The sequence below is a fragment of the Podarcis pityusensis genome, assembly GCF_964106645.2.
Source record: "Podarcis pityusensis genome assembly, chromosome: 3".
NCBI classification, from domain to species: Eukaryota; Metazoa; Chordata; class Lepidosauria; order Squamata; family Lacertidae; genus Podarcis; species Podarcis pityusensis.
In genome coordinates, this window is record NC_138026.1 from 116,634,800 (window position 1) to 116,653,244 (window position 18,445).

The window sequence follows — 18,445 nt, forward strand, 5'->3', positions numbered from 1 at the left end:
TTGCTATTTACTTTGTGTGTTTGTTTTTACGGCTCTTTTTGTTTTGTTTTTGTGACTGTGTGTAACCCAGTTCAGCTACTGATTGACTCTTTGTGTGACTGCAGTACATTGTTTATTGCTTTCATATTATGGATCAACTGTCTAGTTCGATAGTAAAAATCACATTAAATTGCTCTTTCTGGGGTTGTTTTTAGAAGTCTGGAATAGATTAATCCATTTTGCATTACTTTCTATGGAAAAGTGTGCCTTGGTTTTGGAACGCTTTGGTTTTGGAATGGACTTCCGGAATGGATTAAGTTTGAGAACCAAAGTACCACTGTACTGCAATTGTGCTTGCATCAGACTGCATTAAAGCAATTCTCCTAAACAACATTCCTCTTCCTTTCCATCCAGGTGCCGTGAACGTGGCAGCTGATTCAGTGAGCTGACGGGAAATCTGTTAATTGATATGGAATGGGAAAAACCGCACCCAAAGTACAGCACACGTTGTGATTGTTTGAGAAAGGATGTTCTCCAGGTAAATCCTAGGAAGTTCTCCAAGATGAATAAATTGCCTACAATGAGTTAAGAAAAAAGGGGCCTGGATGGTTCAAATGCTGACAATTGCAGAAAATACCTGCTTGCAGCATTTCCTTCTCAGATGCACAAATGTGTGTTTCAGCATCTTTTTGGCACGGCAACACTATAAGTGGAGAGAACCTCCTTGTTCCATTGAAACTTGACTTCCTTCTGCCTTAGAGTGCCTTCCCTTTGGCAGAGAGCTCAGAGGAAACTGTAGCCATGAGGTTCCTTTACCTGAGCTTTGCTCTGGTCTTCATCCTCTTCCACGTTGTTGCAGGCAAGAGGGCAGCTCAATCTTGTGGGGGGGGGGAGGGAGGGAAACATCTGCTGCAAATGCAGAAGGTCTCAGGTTGAGTCCCAGGTATTTTCCCGATCGGCAACCCTGAAGAACTGTTGTGTGTCAGTGTAGACCATTCTCTCTTTTCTGTAGTATAATTCTTTATAATTTCCCCCCAGACATATTCACAATGATAATCCTATCAAATAGTCACATTGTTTCATAAATTGACTTTTCGCCCCCACTTCCACAATGTTTTTACTTAGACCTTTTCTACTGCATTATATATTTATCCGTTACAAAAAGTTTCTGTACTGCAGTTATTTTAGCATTTTCCCTCTGCTGCTCTTATCCTGCCCACAATTTCATCTGACTACAGGTTGTTTTAAGTCCACAACAGGCCTCTATTCTTCGAGAAACATTCATCATTGTGATCTCTTAATTTCTGTGCATATGATTTTCTAGCTACTGTACATAAATAGTTTAGTCCTCGCCTTTGGAACCTTTGTCCCTCTTATGCCTGTAAGAAAAGTTTCAGGCTTTTGGGGGATAGCCTATTTCAACATTTTCTTCATTTCATTATATATTGTTTCCCAAAAACCTTATATACACATCCTTTATTAGGCCTAGCTAACCACACATTATCAGACACCATATACAAATTGTGCAAAATACGAGCTCAACATAACAAAGTTTGTCCCAGTCAGATCTTTAACTCCAGGGAAAATCAATTTGCATAAATAATACAATACAACACTAGCACATCACCAATTAATTAATAACCACTAAATCCCTTTATAATGGCCCAGTTTTTCTACATGGACATCACTCAAAAATTCAGCCACTATTAAAATAATTTGATCATTCCCGTCTGAGAGCAGATCCTGAACCATTGGTTTTCCCCAAAAAACTTTAGCTTTTTTGCATGTCCACCACATATAGAAGAATGAGCCATCTCTTTGCTTACATTTCCAACATTTACTTGCCACATTTTTATACATCTTGGCCAGTTTATTTGGCATTCAATACCACCTGCACCTCATTTTAAAATGATTTTCTATAAGTGTATAAGGAGCAGTAAATTTCATTTCCTTTTTCCATGACTTCTTTTCCAAGATGGATGCAAATGATGGATCATTTTGGTCATACTTCTTGATATTCTATAAATTGGGCAAAGTCGGAATTGCTTCCTGGAAGTAAAGGTGTCTTTATTGATTCAGCTAATAATTATCAGTTCCATATTTGCAGAGAATCAATTAGATATTTAGGTATAACCATACCAAAGGATATCACCCAACTAGCCGTATGTAATATAAACAAAGTACCTAATGAGGTTTCTTTATATAGTGATAGAATTACAGAATCAGAGAATTGGAAGGGACTCCAAGGGTCATCTACTCCAGCCCCCTGCAATGCAGGAATCTCAGCTAAAGCATTCCTGACAGATGGCCACCCAACCCCTGCTTAATAACCTCCAAGGAAGGAGTGTCCACAACCTCCTGAGGAAGACCATTCCACTGTTGAACAGATCTTACTTTCATTAATTTCCCCCATATATCTAGTCAGAATCCTTTTCTTGTAACTTGAACCAATTGGTTAGAGTCCTACCCTCCAAGGCAGGAGAAAACAAGCTTGCTCCCTCTTCCATGTGACAGCCCTTGAGATGGCTATCATATCGCCTCTCAGCCTCCTCATTTGCAAGCTCAACATACCCAGCTCCTTCAGCCATCTTCCACATAAGGCTCGGTCTCCAGAGCCTTGACCATTGGACAGCCTTCCTCTGCTCCTCTGGTCAAATTGATAATTACATATTTAGTAAGGATATTCTTGGAGTTGCAGAACCCCATAGACATTTCCTAATTAAGGAATTCCTTTTCTGGAAATATTTACTACATATATGACCTGGAATTATACTCCCACTATAGATTATTCTGGGAATAATGTTTGTTTGAGAGTATTAACCCTTCCGCATAAGGGCAGGTTAAATGAGTCCCATCTATTAATATATAAAGAAAACTCATTGATTACTTTGTTTAAATTACATGCTACTAATTCGGTGATATACATTGGTATGATTATACCTAAATATCTAATTACTCCCTGCAAATATTGAACTGATAGTTCTTAGCTGAATAAATAAAGTCACTGTTCCTTATATGAAGCGATACCGACTTTGCCCAATTTATAGAATATCTTGAGCAGGGCTAGCATTGGCTGTCCTCTGATGTCTCTGTGCACCAGCAACCATAACAGAAGATCCAGAAGTAAATTTGGCAAAAGGTTGCTTCAGTTGTTTCTGGAATCCAGGTTTCTGTTCTGTTCAGTGTTTCTAAGCTATGACACACCGGAGGCTTGCACAATTTACTGGAATTTCGGGCAGACAACCAAACATTAGCACAGGGAAAATGGATGGATTGTTAGATAACAAAATCTCAGACCCTCCAACATTCTGCCAATTAAACTTGGGACTTGCGTCTTTCAGTGCCATACCCCGGGTAAATGAGCTGGGGCTTCCCCTCTTCAGCCCCCGGTTGTTGTTGTCTCCTTCTCCTCCAGTGGGGGCAGCATTGGGCAGAGGAAGAATGGCTAATGGGTCCAGTGGGGGCAGCCTGATCTGCATCACCAGCAGTCCCCCTCCTCCTCTGCTTCCATGGACTAAAGCGCAGCTGCCTTTTTTTCACTAAAGACATTTATCTTTGGGTTCTGAGCTCTCACAAGAGCCAGATGACTGGCAAGGGAGCTCAGGACAAAAACCGGGACAGCCAATCAGAAACTGGGATAGCTTCTGTAATTCTGTGATGTCCCAGTTAAATCAGGACTGTTGATGGATAAGCAATCTTGTCTTGATATCAGGCATAGTGGACCTGTGACCCTCTGATTGTTCTTGGACTACAATTCCCATCATCCATGAACTGCAATTCCCACAAGCCCTGGTTTATTCTGTGTGGGTTGAAGCCAAAGGGAGAGGGGGAGGAAATTATAAGCAGCATGAGGATGAGCTGAGCCCACTCAAGGTAGCCACCAACACTACCTCCCCGCCCCCCGCAAAGGTGTTATGATATGAAGGCAACTCAGCTGCAAACTGGTAGCTTGAAAACATCACATGATGTGGCTAGCTGTGGGAAAGAATCTTCCCGGAAGTTCACAGGCTTCAAGAGTTTGTTTTCTGAGTGTAATATGAGACCTTCCTGTTGCGTATGTGTGGGAAGTCTTTGTCACTTGCTTGCTGAAGTCTGAACTGATCGGACATGTTTTCTGTAGTGCTGCAAAGTCAGAAATAAAGAGATGTAAAAGGATTTCTGACTATCTCCTTTCCCTGCTAGGGAAGCAAGGAGGGAGGGGTGTGCATTTTCCACGCTGGGAAATGTCGCCTATCGAGATCTATCCTGGACTTGCGGGGATTGCAGCCAGGGCAGATCACTGGTAAGCAAGCCAGGAGTCTGGGAGGGTTGCCAGCCTCTCCCTAGGAGGCTTGTTTTCCAACAAAAGGTACCCTTTCCTCAGTCCATTTCAGTGCCCCCTGCCCCAACCTGGTTTCCTAACATTGTTTATCCTTTCCACTGCTGTTTTCTTTCTCCTCCCTGGAGTCTTCCAAACCAGTCAATAATCCCATTGTGGAAGTATACCTGAAGGAGCATCTCTACCCTCATTATTCAGCCCGGACACCGAGGTCCAGCTCCAAGGACCTTCTGGCAGTTCCTTCATTGGGAGAGGTGAGGTTACAGGGAAGTAGGCAGAGGGCCTTTTAGGTAGTGGTGACTAAGGAACTAAGGGCAACGGGACCAGTGTGGTTTTGGTCTAAGACCTGGGAGACATGGCTCATGGGAGAAAATGATGTACATCGCATTGAGTTCTTTGGGGAACGTTAGGAGAGAAATGTCCAAACAAACAAATTGAAAGTGGCATGGATATGTGTTCCTATGTGTTGAACTTTAAATATCCTTTTCTGCTTGTATTTTATTTTAATTGGCATCTGCAATTATACTTGGCTATGTTATGAATTAATGTATGTAAATTAAAGTTGAAAAGAAAGACCCAGATCAATGATTGAGTCAGGGATCTTGATCACTAGGCAGCAATAGCCCTTCCCGACTCTTCAGTCCCACCTCCCCCTGGCACCTCCCTGGGTTCCTTCTTTCATTCTCAAAATTCCACATAACACCCCTTTAGAAAATTCCAAGTCCTACTCAGAGTACACCCATAGAAATCAATAAACCTGATGTGCATTTAGCAGCATTAAATACCACTCTGTGGCCTATGGGCACCCACAAGGCAGTGGCTCCTGAATAATCAGCTCCAGTTAGGTCATGGCTCCAGTTTGGGTTGAGTTCAGCCTATCCCACCCGTGTTCACATAACCAACTTGGCAGTGGAACCCAAGCTCTGCCTGGGGGCATGAAAAGCATTGGCTGCAGTTATCTCCTCCTGGGACACAGGGATGAGAACTTCAGTCAAGAGGAATCTTGGGCAGATATGATGCGCTTCCTCTGGAGGTGGGCCATATAAATGCTTTTTTAAAAAAATGAAAAAATACAATTTTAGATTTGCAGGTTAATATGCGTTTAATTAGATGATCATCTGAACAGACTGATTTCTATTTCATTCTCTGCTTTCACAAATGGATTGATCAGGACCACTTCCACAAGCAAAGATCCAGAAGAATCAGCGTAACAATCAGGCTTTCATACCTATGGATGTGGGCTGCTCACTGATGTCACTCAAGGGCACATCATTGTGCATTGAAGCCACAGTAAGCCGGAAGAGTTAGACCAGATGGGCAGCGTTTGGTGAGTTCCTCCTGGCAGAACCCCCCTTTTCCTCTTACATTGATTATTGTCCTCCTGAATAAAAGAAAGAAGGAAATCTGTAATTGATGGCACTTTCAGGAGCCTGGAGTCGGAGTGCTCACCTTCAGGAGATGAGGGAGGATCATAGAATTGTAGTGTTGGAAGGACTCAATGGAACATTTAAGCCCACCCTGCAATGCAGGAATCTGTAGCAGAAAGGAAGAGGACATGCAGGCCCAGTCCCAGAAGAGCTCTCAGAGGAATTTGCAAGATCAGTGCCGACATCCCCTGACCCATCCTGGATGTCAGGATGGGCCACTGGCAGCCACTGACTTTGAGGACTCCATCACAGGCTTGCATAGATCTATTAAATTATTTCTCATCTCCAGCCTCAGATTGCAGTTGCTTTTCAATTCATTTTTCCAGTATTTCTAAGAGGCAGTATGAACTATCACCATTGTGTGTATCTGAAGAAGTGTGCATTGCACACGAAAGCTCATACCAAGAACAATCTTACTTGGTCTCTAAGGTGCTACTGGAAGGAATTTTTTTATTATGTTTTGACTACGGCATACCAACACAGCGACCTACCCGTAATTATCACCATTGTTGGCATTCAAGAATTCCTCTCCTGGTTCAGGTCCTTAGGGACCATGAGGTTTCTAGCTCCGGGTCTACTGGATATTGTGATGTATTTTTGTACTTCAGGTGAGGTCTGGAAAGTGCAGAATGAAATGGGACTCTTTGTTGCCAAATCACATATGTGTTCTTGCAGCAGCAGCAGCAGACTGCTGGCTCATCCTCACTTACTCAGCGCTGTCTTAACATTTTGGAGAGTTAGATCAGAGCCGCCATTTTTTACTGACCATGGGAAGTGCAGCTTGCACAGTTTGCACCCATATGAACATCTGTGGCATCAAAATTCCCTGTGCACAGATGAAAACCTTGAGGCTCTAATGCTTAAAAGAAGATGCAGAACCTAGAAGTGCTGCATCAAAACTGAATCCAAATTTAGACATCTAAAAATAGGGTTAATATACCTTGGGCGTATTATCTGCTACTCTGATCCATAAACTGATCAGTGATTATTTCCTTTAGCACAAGCAAAGCCCTGCTTTCTCCAGTGAAGTCACAGAGTGTAGATCAGGAAACAGGATTAAAAATTAGCAAACATTTGGACGAGTGGGACCACCAAGTCATGGATACAACTTACTCCTACAGCAGCGTTCATTAGGACCACAGGGGATGTTTGTAATCTCTCCAAAGGCACAATTTGCAGTGATTGGGCCCTGGCAAAATCCTCCGAAGAGTCCACACAATGGAGGTTGACCTGTGCAAAAGAGAGGGAAGTAGATTTTCATCATTTGAGAGAACTCTTAGTGCAATACAGAAACGTTAATTTGACGGGCGTTTTGATTTGAGCCTTGGAATAGCACTTCAAAATAAACTGTCATTATTTGAAAGAACTTCTTGTGCAAAACATAAACATTCATTTGACTGATGTTTTGTTTTGAGCATTGGAATAGCACTTCCAAGTATGAGAGCCTGAGGTCCTGGACCAGGAAATGGGAGACCAGCCTTCAAATCCAGCCTCATCATGAGGCTCACAGAGTGGCCTTGGGCCTCTCAGGGTCGTCGTGAGGATTAAATTAGGAAGAACCACAGAAGGCATCTTGAGCTCCATGGAGAAAAAGGTGGGAGATGCAATGAGTAAATACATATTCAAAGCCTTCTGTAACAGCACGTCAGTATTATTATGTCCCATAATACCGATGGGGAGATCGAGGCTGAGAGTGAAAGCCTGGTTTACCCGAGGCCAGCTGGTGAGCTCATGGTGGAGTTTTACAGATTTGGATTGTCAGGCACGGGAAGTCCTGATTTGACAGATGCTCCGGTCAACATCATCAATGTTACATAGAATGGTTGATTTGGGGGGGGATCTTACCGGTCCTCCTGGGCTTGCTGTCCGGAAGGTCCTCATTCGAATCCCCATGATCGGTTGGGCTCCCTCGGCCAGTAAAGCGAGCTGAACACCCAACCCCAGCGTTGTTTGCGACTGGACTTAACTGCCAGGGGTCCTTTACATTTACCTTTTTGTTTTTATATATATTTATTTACTGCATATTTATCTCTTTTGTGAAAAGAAAACAACTCAATGGATATCACTTACCCAAGCAGCAGATTCCGTTGCTGCCACAGGAGACCCCTATAATTTCTCCATTGGCACAGTTTCTAGTTACTGGGAATTGGCAAGTTCCTCCTAATCGTTCACATCCAAGTTGCCCTGTGTAAAAATGACGGGAAATAATTTTTTTTAAAGGGGGCAAAAGGGTTACAACTACCGTATTTTTCGCCCCATAGGAAGCACCGCCCTATAGGACGCACCTAGTTTTTTTGTGGGGGAAATAAAGAAAAAAAAATTTCCCCCCCAGGCACGGGGCTGGCGCGGGGGAAGCCCGAGCTTCGCCTGATCCCATCCCCCAGAAGAGCCTGCTATCCGCAAGCCAACTTTTACAGGCTTCTGCTGCCTCTCAACCTGCTAACTACTGTTTCATTGGCCAACATCATCTTACCGGTCCTCATGGGCTTGCCGTCTGGAAGGTCCTCGTTCGAATCCCCATGATCGGTTGAGTTCCCGTTGCTCGGTCCCAGGTCCTGCCCACCTAGCAGTTTGAAAGCATGTCAAAGTGCAAGTTGATAAATAGGTATTGCTGCAGCAGGAAGGTAAACAGTGTTTACGTGCGCTGCTCTGGTTTTGCCAGAAGCGGTTTAGTCATGCTGGGCACATGACCTGGAAAAACTGTCTGAAGACAGACGGCGGCTCCCTCAGTCAGTAAAGCGAGAGGAGCACACCAGAGTTGTTCGCGATGGGAATTAACTGTCAGGGGTCCTTTACCTTTACCTTTATATATATATTTATTTACTACATATTTATCTCTTTTGTGAAAACAAAACAAGTCAATGGATATCACTTACCCCTGCAGCAGATTCCATTGTAGCCACAGGAGACCCCTTTAATTTCTCCATTGGCACACTTTGTAGATGCTGGATAATGGCAGTTTCCTCCTGCTAGTTCACATATAAATTGCCCTGTGTAAAAGAGAAGGGAAATAAATACGGGGGCAAAGGGGTTGCAAACTACTTTTTTTCCAAACTAGAACCCTGCGTATTTAATGGGATGACCAACTTTTACAGGCTTCTGCTGCCTCTCAGCCTGCTAACTACTATTTCATTGGCCAACATTAGCAAGGGTCAGATTTGTCCTCCTTCTCTGCCAACACTCCAGCTGATTCTTGAACCTTGTAAGGGTGCTGGCACTTAGCTGCACCCAGCCACTTGGGTGGCGTATAAATCATAAAATTATGATGATGATGATTACTGCTTCTGGGATCTTTTCAGCACAGCTGCCAAACCTAAATTTTACAGGTTGCTAATGGAAGACGAGAAAAATGAGCAGATAATGCACCCACATACCCACATAACTGGCCACTAAGTCAGCCTTCCTTCCATTCTACTGAAGGTTCCCCTTTGCTTTCAACATCTGCCAATCAGAATTACTGCTGTTCTGAGCTTCAGAAATACCTTGCCATTTGCTCCCTGTCTGAGAATGGTATTTTCTGTAATCTTCCCAGTAGTGTTGCCAATGTGTCTAGCTCAGCTCACACCCAACTGTGCTGGCTATAGTCTTTCTTGGCTCCCAGCCAGGTGAGAAGAGGGTATGGCCCACCCATTTGCCCAGTGGGCACCATCTCTTCATTGGCTATGCTCATGGGATCCTGAGGTGGCAACTGTGGGCATTCTTTAATAAAGAAACTTGCTGGGTTAGGTCTACAATAGAATCCTTCATCAGATTTTTACTCTTCATAGATCCAGGACCTCTGGAATTAGGAAGGACTTGGGGATCATGGACACTAACTTTTCAAAATTCAAAGCAATATAAATGACCACCATGGAACCTGCCTTCTTGCTCATTCTGCATCCTGAACATTTCTGCTTTTGCAAAAGCCATGTATTCAATTTCAATATTAAATACATTGTTAAACACTATCCTCCTCCACCACCCCTTTTTAAGCAGCCAGATAGAATAGGGAGCAGCCAATTCATGCTGTTGTTCCACCTACAGCAGTTTCTCAGGGTCTCTGGCAGGGGAAATACCTGGGACTGAACCTGAGACCTTCTGCATTTCCAGCAGCTACTCCCTCCCTGTGCCCTCTTACCTGCAACAACATGGACAAGGATGACGACCAGAGTAAAGCTCAGGTAGAGAAACCTCATGGCAGCAGTTTCCTCTGAGATCTCTGCCAAAGGGAAGGCACTCTAAGGCAGAAGGAAGTGAAGTTTGGATGGCACAAGGAGGTTCTCTCTTCTTATAGTGTTGCAGTGCCAAATCCGGTAACTGTCAGCACAGCATCTGAACCCTCCAGGCCCCTTTCTCTTAAATCATCCTAAGCCATTTATTTATCTTGCACATCATCCTAAGATTTACCCACACAATCACCTTTCTCATATATTGACAATCTGTCCTGGGCTCCAGGCTACAAACAGGCATTTCATGCAACTCTCAGCATCCAAACTCTTCTGTCTTAACTCATCCTATGCAATTTATTCATCTTGGAGAATTTCCTAATATTTACCTGCAGAACAGCCTTTCTGCTGCTGTTTTCTTTCCATATCAGTTAACAGATTTCCTGTCATCTCACAAAAGCTGTTGCCAGCTTCACAGAACCTGGATAGAAAGGAAGTGGAATTTTGGGTAAAGCGTGTTCTCATAAAAGAGAGAGCACGTGTTGCGGATGGGGCCAAACAAAAACCCCTGTTAGTGACCAGGCCATTGATGGCAATGGGCTGGAGCAGGTTGGATGATGCTGTTGCTGGGGTAAATTTGATGTTGCCAATTTAGGGGTGGGATTAATGGTTATATATAAGCAGGGTCCACAGCTTTCTCTTTCTCTTTCGCTGTGGACACCGGATCTTCAGTACCGGGGTGAATCAGCGAGAGATCTTGGTTGTATAAATCCTCTGATTCTCCTCTTTTTCTTTTAATTTTCTCCTCATTATTTTAATTGATATATCCCTGCTAATTTAATTTGATTTCTTTGTGGCTTGCTTTCTTCCCTTTCTGGCTGCAGCCTTAGGCCGCCAATAGGGGGGCGCCCGCCGTCGGGCGGCCTGTCTAGGGCCTGACTGTGGTTTTTTGTTAATACCCCCCCCCTCCAGCTTCGTCGCGGCCTAGGCCGCAATTGCGGGGACCCTACTGGGTCCTGGGGCTAGCCGGCTTTGGGCCTCTTCGCCAGGCCCCCTCCTAGCCCCCGTGAGCTCCCCGGTCCCTGATTCCTTGCCCCCCCTCCCCGTTCACCGCGCTTCTGCGGCGGGCGCCGCGGTCGCGCGCGGCGGGCCCGGGCCGGCCGGTCCCGCCGCGTCTACGATCCCCTGCTCCACGGGGATCGTCTTGCGGCCTGCTAGGCCCGACTGGGGGCCTCCGCGGCCTCGGCCGCTCTGCCGGCTTGATCCGGCGGGCGCTCGAGGGCCTCGCGGCCCGCTTCGGCTCGGCGGGGGCTTTCCCCGCCTTTGATTACTTTCCCCCCGGCTGGGGGTCCGCCCTGGAACGCGGCGCGGCGGCGTGGCCGACCGCTGAGGCCGACCCCCCCCCCCCCGCGGGCGGCCGAGGCTCCGGCCCGGCAGCGCCGGGACCGTCCTCTGGCTGAGGCGGCCCAGCCGGGTGCCTGCGTGGCCGCGGCGGCCTTACCTCCTGGGGCCTTGGGGTGCCGGCGCCGTTGCGGCCTGCTGGGCTGAGCTGGGGGAGGAGGGCTTCCGTGGGCGGCAGCCCCCTCCTGTTCCTTTCTGGGGGTGAGGGGCCGTTCGGGCCTCGGAACCCCTGTGCTTTGCCCTGGTGGGCCTCTTGCAGGGTGCTGGGGTCGGCTCTAGCTGGCATTTGAGCCCCTATTGCCCCTTCGCAGTTGCGGAGGCATCCCTTCACCCATTTTAGGGCAAGATAGGCGGGAGCGCCATTTTGCCTTTGTTTCTGTCGACTGGCGGCCTCTTGTGGCCAGACTTATAATTACAGGCTTTTCAGAATCCGAGGGCCTAGCAATAGTGGAGGCCTCTAGTGGCCGGACCTGGTAAGTGCAGGATTTTTCTGACACTGAGGGCCTAGATCTGGTGGAGGCCCCTAGTGGCCACTGTGGTATTGCAGGCTTTTGAACTACTTCCTGCTACTTGGTGCTGCTTTCTCAATTAATTCTTTAATAATCTTATTACTTTCCCCCTAATTTGGTGATTTTCATTTTATTTTATTTTAATTTAAATTTATTTTCTTTTACACCAGTAGTAGGGATGGCCCCAAGGAAGGCAACAAGGAAGTCTGGTCCGGCCTGCTCTGCAAAGCGGCCTATAAGAGGCCCGTCGCAGGCCTTACGTTCTCCTGATCCTGGCCAGTCGGTGGAACGCCTTCAATCCATGGTCTCTAGTTTGGCTGGTGACCCGGTGGCTCTGGCAAGGATGGAGGCGGAGCTCGAGGGTTTGATGCATCGCCGCTCAACCCCGTCGACTTCTTCTGCGACGCTGGCTCCCCCTGCGGTCGCTTCATTTCCACCGTCATCATCCAGTGAAGAAGAAGGGGAGCCATTGCCGGCCAGTGGATACTTACCTGACACGCGACAGGCTCGGTCCCAGGTTCTGCCTGCGTCGCAGGTTGCCGTGCCACGGGGTCGGGCTCCTTCCAGGGTTGGGGCCAGAAAGAGGGCACCTGCCCGGGGTCATTTTGTGCGGGGTTCACCTGCGCGGCCCACAGTTGGGGGGAGTTCGATCCCTGGTCATTCACAAGTTGTGTCTTTCCAGTCACTTCCAGCCATTCCGCATCAGGGCGATGCATCAGAGTCGTCGGTCGAGGACAGCCTCCCTCTTCCTCCGAAGACCTCTTCGGGCGGTCATCGCCGCCGCAAGAAAAGCTCTAGGAGGCGTGCCAAGAGGAGACGTAGAGACACCTCGTCCTCTTCATCAGGTGCGTCTTCCCAGAGTTCCAGTAGTGACGAGGAAGCGCCCCTTAAGTTATACTGGGGTTTCGGAGAAACCTCGGGGCTCCCAAAATGGGTTTGGGAGCGGAGGGCGAATTCCCATAGGGCCAGGTATGGAGCAGTGCAAGACTGCCTCGATGGGGTCCCGATGCCTGATGTAAAGGTCTCCACCAACTCGGCCAGGGACATTATACCGGGGGCTCACCTGTCAGCTAAATTGCGTTCCAGGATACTGGATGGCCGCTATGTTGATATATTCAGCCTAGCCCCTCCGTTAGAAGGCCAGGACCCCCTGGATAGGGGCCCGCCTGTCACTAAGAAGCGGACGGTCATAGCAAAGGCTGATAGGACTTTTGAGCGATGGTTAGATAGTTTCCAGGTTTTTGCTGGAGTTGTGGCTGCGGCTTATCCTAGGAGATCCTTGCATCTATGGGTGTATCTATCCATAGTCCGTTCCGCCTTCACAATGGCCGGAGAAACTGCTGCGCTAGCTTACGACCAGAATTTTAGGCGTAGGGCGGCCAAGATCCCCACGGCCCGCTGGGATCGGAAGGACTTGGATGTCTGGACCACTTATGTGGCCCCCCGTATTGACAAGAAGGTTCCTGATACCCAGAAATTCAAGGTTGCCTCGACAAGGTTAGGCCGTAAGCCGTTCTGTTGGGATTTCAATAAGGGCGCTTGTACACGGCAATCCTGTAAATACGCACATGTGTGCGACAAGTGCTCAGGGAACCACTCCGCGTCCGCGTGTCTGGGAGGTCGCCGCCCCTTTCGGAAAGGAGGGGGCTCTCAGCAGCCCCCGAAAGCCGCTTCCCAAGTCCCTGCCGCGGGAGCAGGGAAGTAGTATGCTTTCCTCCTTGGCTTATACCCCGGTAAGGCTGCAACCGCTACTATCGTTGTTGGAGTTATACCCTGATGCCAAATCGGCGTCCTACTTGCGTGACGGTTTTTCCTTAGGTTTTAGAATCCCGGTGGTCTCTACCCCGGTTGCCAAGAACCCAGCGAACCAAAAATCAATTAGGGATATGCCTGAAGTGGCGCGTAGGAAAATTGGTAAAGAACTAGCTTTACGTCGCATGGCCGGTCCTTTTGCTGCCCCCCCTTTTCCCAATTTGCATATTTCACCTTTGGGTATAGTTCCCAAAAAAGCTCCGGGGGAATTTCGCCTAATTCATAATCTCTCACATCCTAGAGGCACGTCAGTAAATGATGTGATTCCCCCGGAGCTTTGTTCGGTAAAGTACGCTTCTCTTGATCACGCGATCAAGATGATTCGGAAATTCGGGCCGGGCGCCTTATTGGCAAAATGCGACATTGAATCAGCATTTCGGCTGCTCCCAATTCATCCTGACGATTTTTGGTTGCTGGGATTTCAGTTCGAAGGCGGATTCTACTTTGATAAGGCTATGCCCATGGGCTGCTCAGTTGCCTGCGCGGCCTTTGAGTGTTTCAGTTCATTTTTGGAGTGGGCCTTGCGTGAAAAGACCGGCCTGAGCGGTGTCACGCATTATCTCGATGATTTTTTGGTCGCCTCGGCTGGCAATACGGGGGACTGCGTAGCGTTATTGCAGGCCTTCGCTTCCTTAACGGAAGATCTGGGTGTCCCTTTAGCGGCTGGGAAGACCGAGGGTCCTTCTACGCAGCTGACTTATCTGGGTATCTTGCTAGATACCGTGGCTCAAACCTCCAGTTTGCCGCCCGAGAAAATAATCAATTTGAGAAAGGTTATTGAGGATATGATTCCCTTAAAGAAGGTTTCCTTGCGGCAGCTCCAGTCGTTGCTGGGCCATTTGAATTTCGCTTGCAGGGTGGTTTCCCCAGGGCGACCGTTTTGCTCCCGCTTGGCCAGACTTACCTCGGGTTTACAGGCCCCTCATCACAGGGTGCGCCTTCCTGCTCAGGTAAGGGCTGACCTTGCTATTTGGTTGGAATTCTTGGAGGAATTCAATGGGGTGTCCTTGTGGCAGGACACCTTGAACCTCCACAACGACTTCCAGGTGCAGTCTGATGCTGCTGGGTCATTGGGGTTTGGCTTGTACTGGGACGGTAGGTGGTGTGCTGAGCGCTGGCCTCCTGCTTGGCGGGGGCAGGCTATAACTCGGGACCTAACATTTCTTGAGTTTTTTCCCATCGTAGTGGCAGTGCACTTGTGGGTCGAGCATTTTAGGGATCATCGAGTTTGTTTCTGGACTGATAACCAGGCGGTGGTGAATGTACTGGCCAAGCAGTCTTCACGATCCCCTAGGGTATCTGCCCTTCTTCGGGCCTTCGTTTTGCATTGCTTGCGTTTTAACATTGTGTTTTCTGCTCGTTTTGTCCCGGGAATTTCTAATGAAATTGCTGATGCTCTGTCCCGTTTTCAGATGGAGCGTTTCAGGTCCCTGGTGCCAGTGGCTCGAGACCGTCCGGAAATTTTCCCGGATCATCTCTGGAACCTTGGCAGAACTTAGTCTTACAGGGAGTAGCTGCATCTGTTGCACCTTCTACCTTGAGGTCCTATAAAAAGGCCTGGGCGGACTTTTTATTATTTAGTGGGCAGTCTGCGGGGGAAGTTACCACCTCCCATTCCACCTCTCAGGTTCTCCGGTATCTGGCACATCTATTCCAGTTGCGTCGTGCAGCCAGGACCCTACGTCTGCACTCGGCAGCAATTTCCTTTTTTAATAAGGCATATTTTAACAAAGACCCGTGTGGGAAGTTTGTAGTGCGTAGGGCCCTAGAGGGATGGGGGCGACTCACTCCTTTCAGGCCCATTTCCAGACGCCCCATTACATTTGAATTGCTGGCGCAGATGCGGTCTAAGCTGCGGAGCATCTGTTGGTCAAAGTTTGAGGCTCGGCTATTTTCAGCAGCCTTTTCGTTAGCTTTCTTTGGGGCCCTGAGAGTCGGAGAGGTGGTCCTTGAGCCCAAAAGGGACGGAGGTTCAAGGGGTTTGCTGATGCAGGACGTTAGTGTGTCTTCAATGGACCTGCAGGTTAATGTCAGGAACTCAAAGACGGACCAACTAGGCAGGGGTGCTGTTATTACGCTCCCTGCGACTGGCAAAAGTGGCCCTTGCCCGGTGAAAGACCTTAGGAAGTATTTAGCCTTGCGTCCTGGCGGTGAAGGGCCCCTGTTCGTTCACGAAAATGGCCGCCCACTGGTGAGACACCAGTTTACTGGTGTGTTGCGTAAAGCGGTGGCGGCTTGCGGCCTTCCGGCTTCGGAGTTTGCCCCTCACTCATTTAGGATTGGGGCTGCTACAACCGCCGCCCATTGGGGTTTGTCAGTAAAGAGGATAAAGGACCTGGGACGGTGGAGATCGGATGCATTCAAAGTCTACGTGCGGTAATAATGAGTTGCTGTATTTACCTGTGTGTGTTTTAACCCTAGGTCGGGCTGCTATCCATATCTGGATAGTAGGGCACAGTATTGTGCACTGGGCTGCGGACAGAGCTCGCCAGTCCGGACTGGGTGATGGCCTGGGATTCCCGCAGCATGTACATGTGTCCTGGATCTCCAGAAGGGGGATGCTTTGGAGGGAATTCTTACCTCTCATGCGAAGGCGTGTCCTCCAGTGTGGCCCTCCTTCAGCGATCGTGGTGCAGCTCGGGGAGAACGATATGGTTTCTTCTTCCTGCTACGGGCTGCGTGCTGCCATATTACAGGACCTTGGAGAGCTGGCGGCACTGGTGCCGGCAACTAAGTTAATCTGGTCACAGCTACTGCAACGCCGCATTTGGCGAGGTAGTCCTTGCCCAGCTGCCACCGAACGTGTGAGGAAGCGGATTAATTCCGCGGCAAGCAAGCTGGTGGTGAATCTGGGTGGGTCTGTGATCCCTCACCCTCTTATTTCATTCAAGGCGATGGAATTTTACAGGGATGACGGGGTTCATCTCTCGCCAGTGGGGAATGATGTGTGGTTGGATGCTATGGTGTCCAAGCTGAGGGTATGGCTTAATTTGTGAGTGGTTGGCGGCGAGCGTAGGGGCTCGAATGGCGGTTAGGCATTGGTTAAAATTGGTTGGTGGAGGGGTATGGATTGGCTGTGCCTGCCCCTCCAATGCTGCTGCTGACGGGTATTCCGTTAAAGGAATTCTGAAGCTTACCATCCCCTTCGTCCAAACCCTGACGGCAGGGTGCGGGCCGCGTAAGCTTCAAGGAACAAGCGCGGAGTAGATGAGGGCCTGTGACGCAGCTCCATCTGACTCTGGCCTTGCTTCCTCCGGGACTGACTAGGGAGTCAGTGCTGTCCCCCAAGGCGGGGGGGGGGACAGGTAGTCATAACCAATGCCTAAGCAACCACTCTCAATTTGTATGAAAATAAAGTTGTGGCCAAAATTATGCCAAAAACCTTAAACAAAAAATTACGTGTGATGTCTGAGTTATTGGGGTACGGGTTTTGGGGGACCTCAGCACGCAAAGCGTGTTCTCATAAAAGAGAGAGCACGTGTTGCGGATGGGGCCAAACAAAAACCCCTGTTAGTGACCAGGCCATTGATGGCAATGGGCTGGAGCAGGTTGGATGATGCTGTTGCTGGGGTAAATTTGATGTTGCCAATTTAGGGGTGGGATTAATGGTTATATATAAGCAGGGTCCACAGCTTTCTCTTTCTCTTTCGCTGTGGACACCGGATCTCCCGCCCGCCCTCCCTTGATTGGGCTTGCGCTTTGACCTTGCTCTGCCTGTCATGGGGTCGTTCGCATTGGTGCGGGGGCCCAGTAGGAATTTGTCCAATTGGCTGATTAGTGCGTGCCTTTTGGGTTTTGCCTACTGCTTAGCAAATCGTCACAACTTGTAAGGTTGGCGGTTAGGCATTGGTTAAAATTGGTTGGTGGAGGGGTATGGATTGGCTGTGCCTGCCCCTCCAATGCTGCTGCTGACGGGTATTCCGTTAAAGGAATTCTGAAGCTTACCATCCCCTTCGTCCAAACCCTGACGGCAGGGTGCGGGCCGCGTAAGCTTCAAGGAACAAGCGCGGAGTAGATGAGGCCCTGTGACGCAGCTCCATCTGACTCTGGCCTTGCTTCCTCCGGGACTGACTAGGGAGTCAGTGCTGTCCCCCAAGGCGGGGGGGGGGGGACAGGTAGTCATAACCAATGCCTAAGCAACCACTCTCAATTTGTATGAAAATAAAGTTGTGGCCAAAATTATGCCAAAAACCTTAAACAAAAAATTACGTGTGATGTCTGAGTTATTGGGGTACGGGTTTTGGGGGACCTCAGCACGCAAGAGCTCGGCTGTAATGCAGTTTGATACAACCTCTTTGGGTTGGACTGTTCAGTTTGACTGCAGTAGCCATACCTACCAAGAAAGAAACTTTTCAGTGTGCTTTTCTCCTGGTCTGTACCTTTTTGGATGCATTTAGCTTAACATGCTTGTTTTTGTGATTCATGTAGTTTTATGTCCATTGCCGCCATTATAGGCTTCCCACACAAACACCCACATAAATCAATGACTTCATCCCATCATCCATAAGTTATAAAGACAAGCAAGAACAAGAAATGTAAGAATTAACAAAAACAAAGAAACCACCAAGAAGATATTCTTGGGATACTGCCGGGGAGACAAAGTCCATCATGGCCCCCAAGCCGTCTCCGGACGTCCATCCATCTCCCGTAGACACGCAGTATCAGCAATTAGCGACACGAGCTCCAGAAATAGCTTGCCACATTCCAGAGCTCATGCACGCTCTATCAGCAGATAATGCACAGCGAAAGATGCACGCAGGAGAGTATTATTTACAAGTTTATTCAGCGTTGGTCAGAACAAAGAAAACATGACTGCCTGCTTCAGTGTCTCTGACACAGAGAGAACGAAAGCAT

At 48.2% G+C, this 18,445-nt stretch overlaps 1 protein-coding gene across 3 annotated transcripts in view; it reads right to left on the reverse strand.

Annotated features, from left to right (window-relative positions):
- Positions 1 to 5,448: 5,448 nt before the first annotated feature.
- Positions 5,449 to 18,445, reverse strand: part of LOC308474636 (uncharacterized protein) — a 158,425-nt gene continuing 145,428 nt past the window's right edge. For all 3 annotated transcript variants that reach the window (XR_013984785.1, XR_013984786.1, XM_081001191.1), the window contains 3 exons: positions 8,198 to 8,287; positions 6,838 to 6,954; positions 5,449 to 5,678 (listed from right to left, as the gene is read on the reverse strand). Coding sequence is in view for 1 of the 3 variants with exons in the window: in XM_081001191.1 (XP_080857317.1) it covers positions 5,668 to 5,678; positions 6,838 to 6,954; positions 8,198 to 8,287 (218 nt within the window). In the remaining 2 variants the exon portion in view is untranslated. The remainder of the gene's footprint in view (positions 5,679 to 6,837; positions 6,955 to 8,197; positions 8,288 to 18,445) is intronic.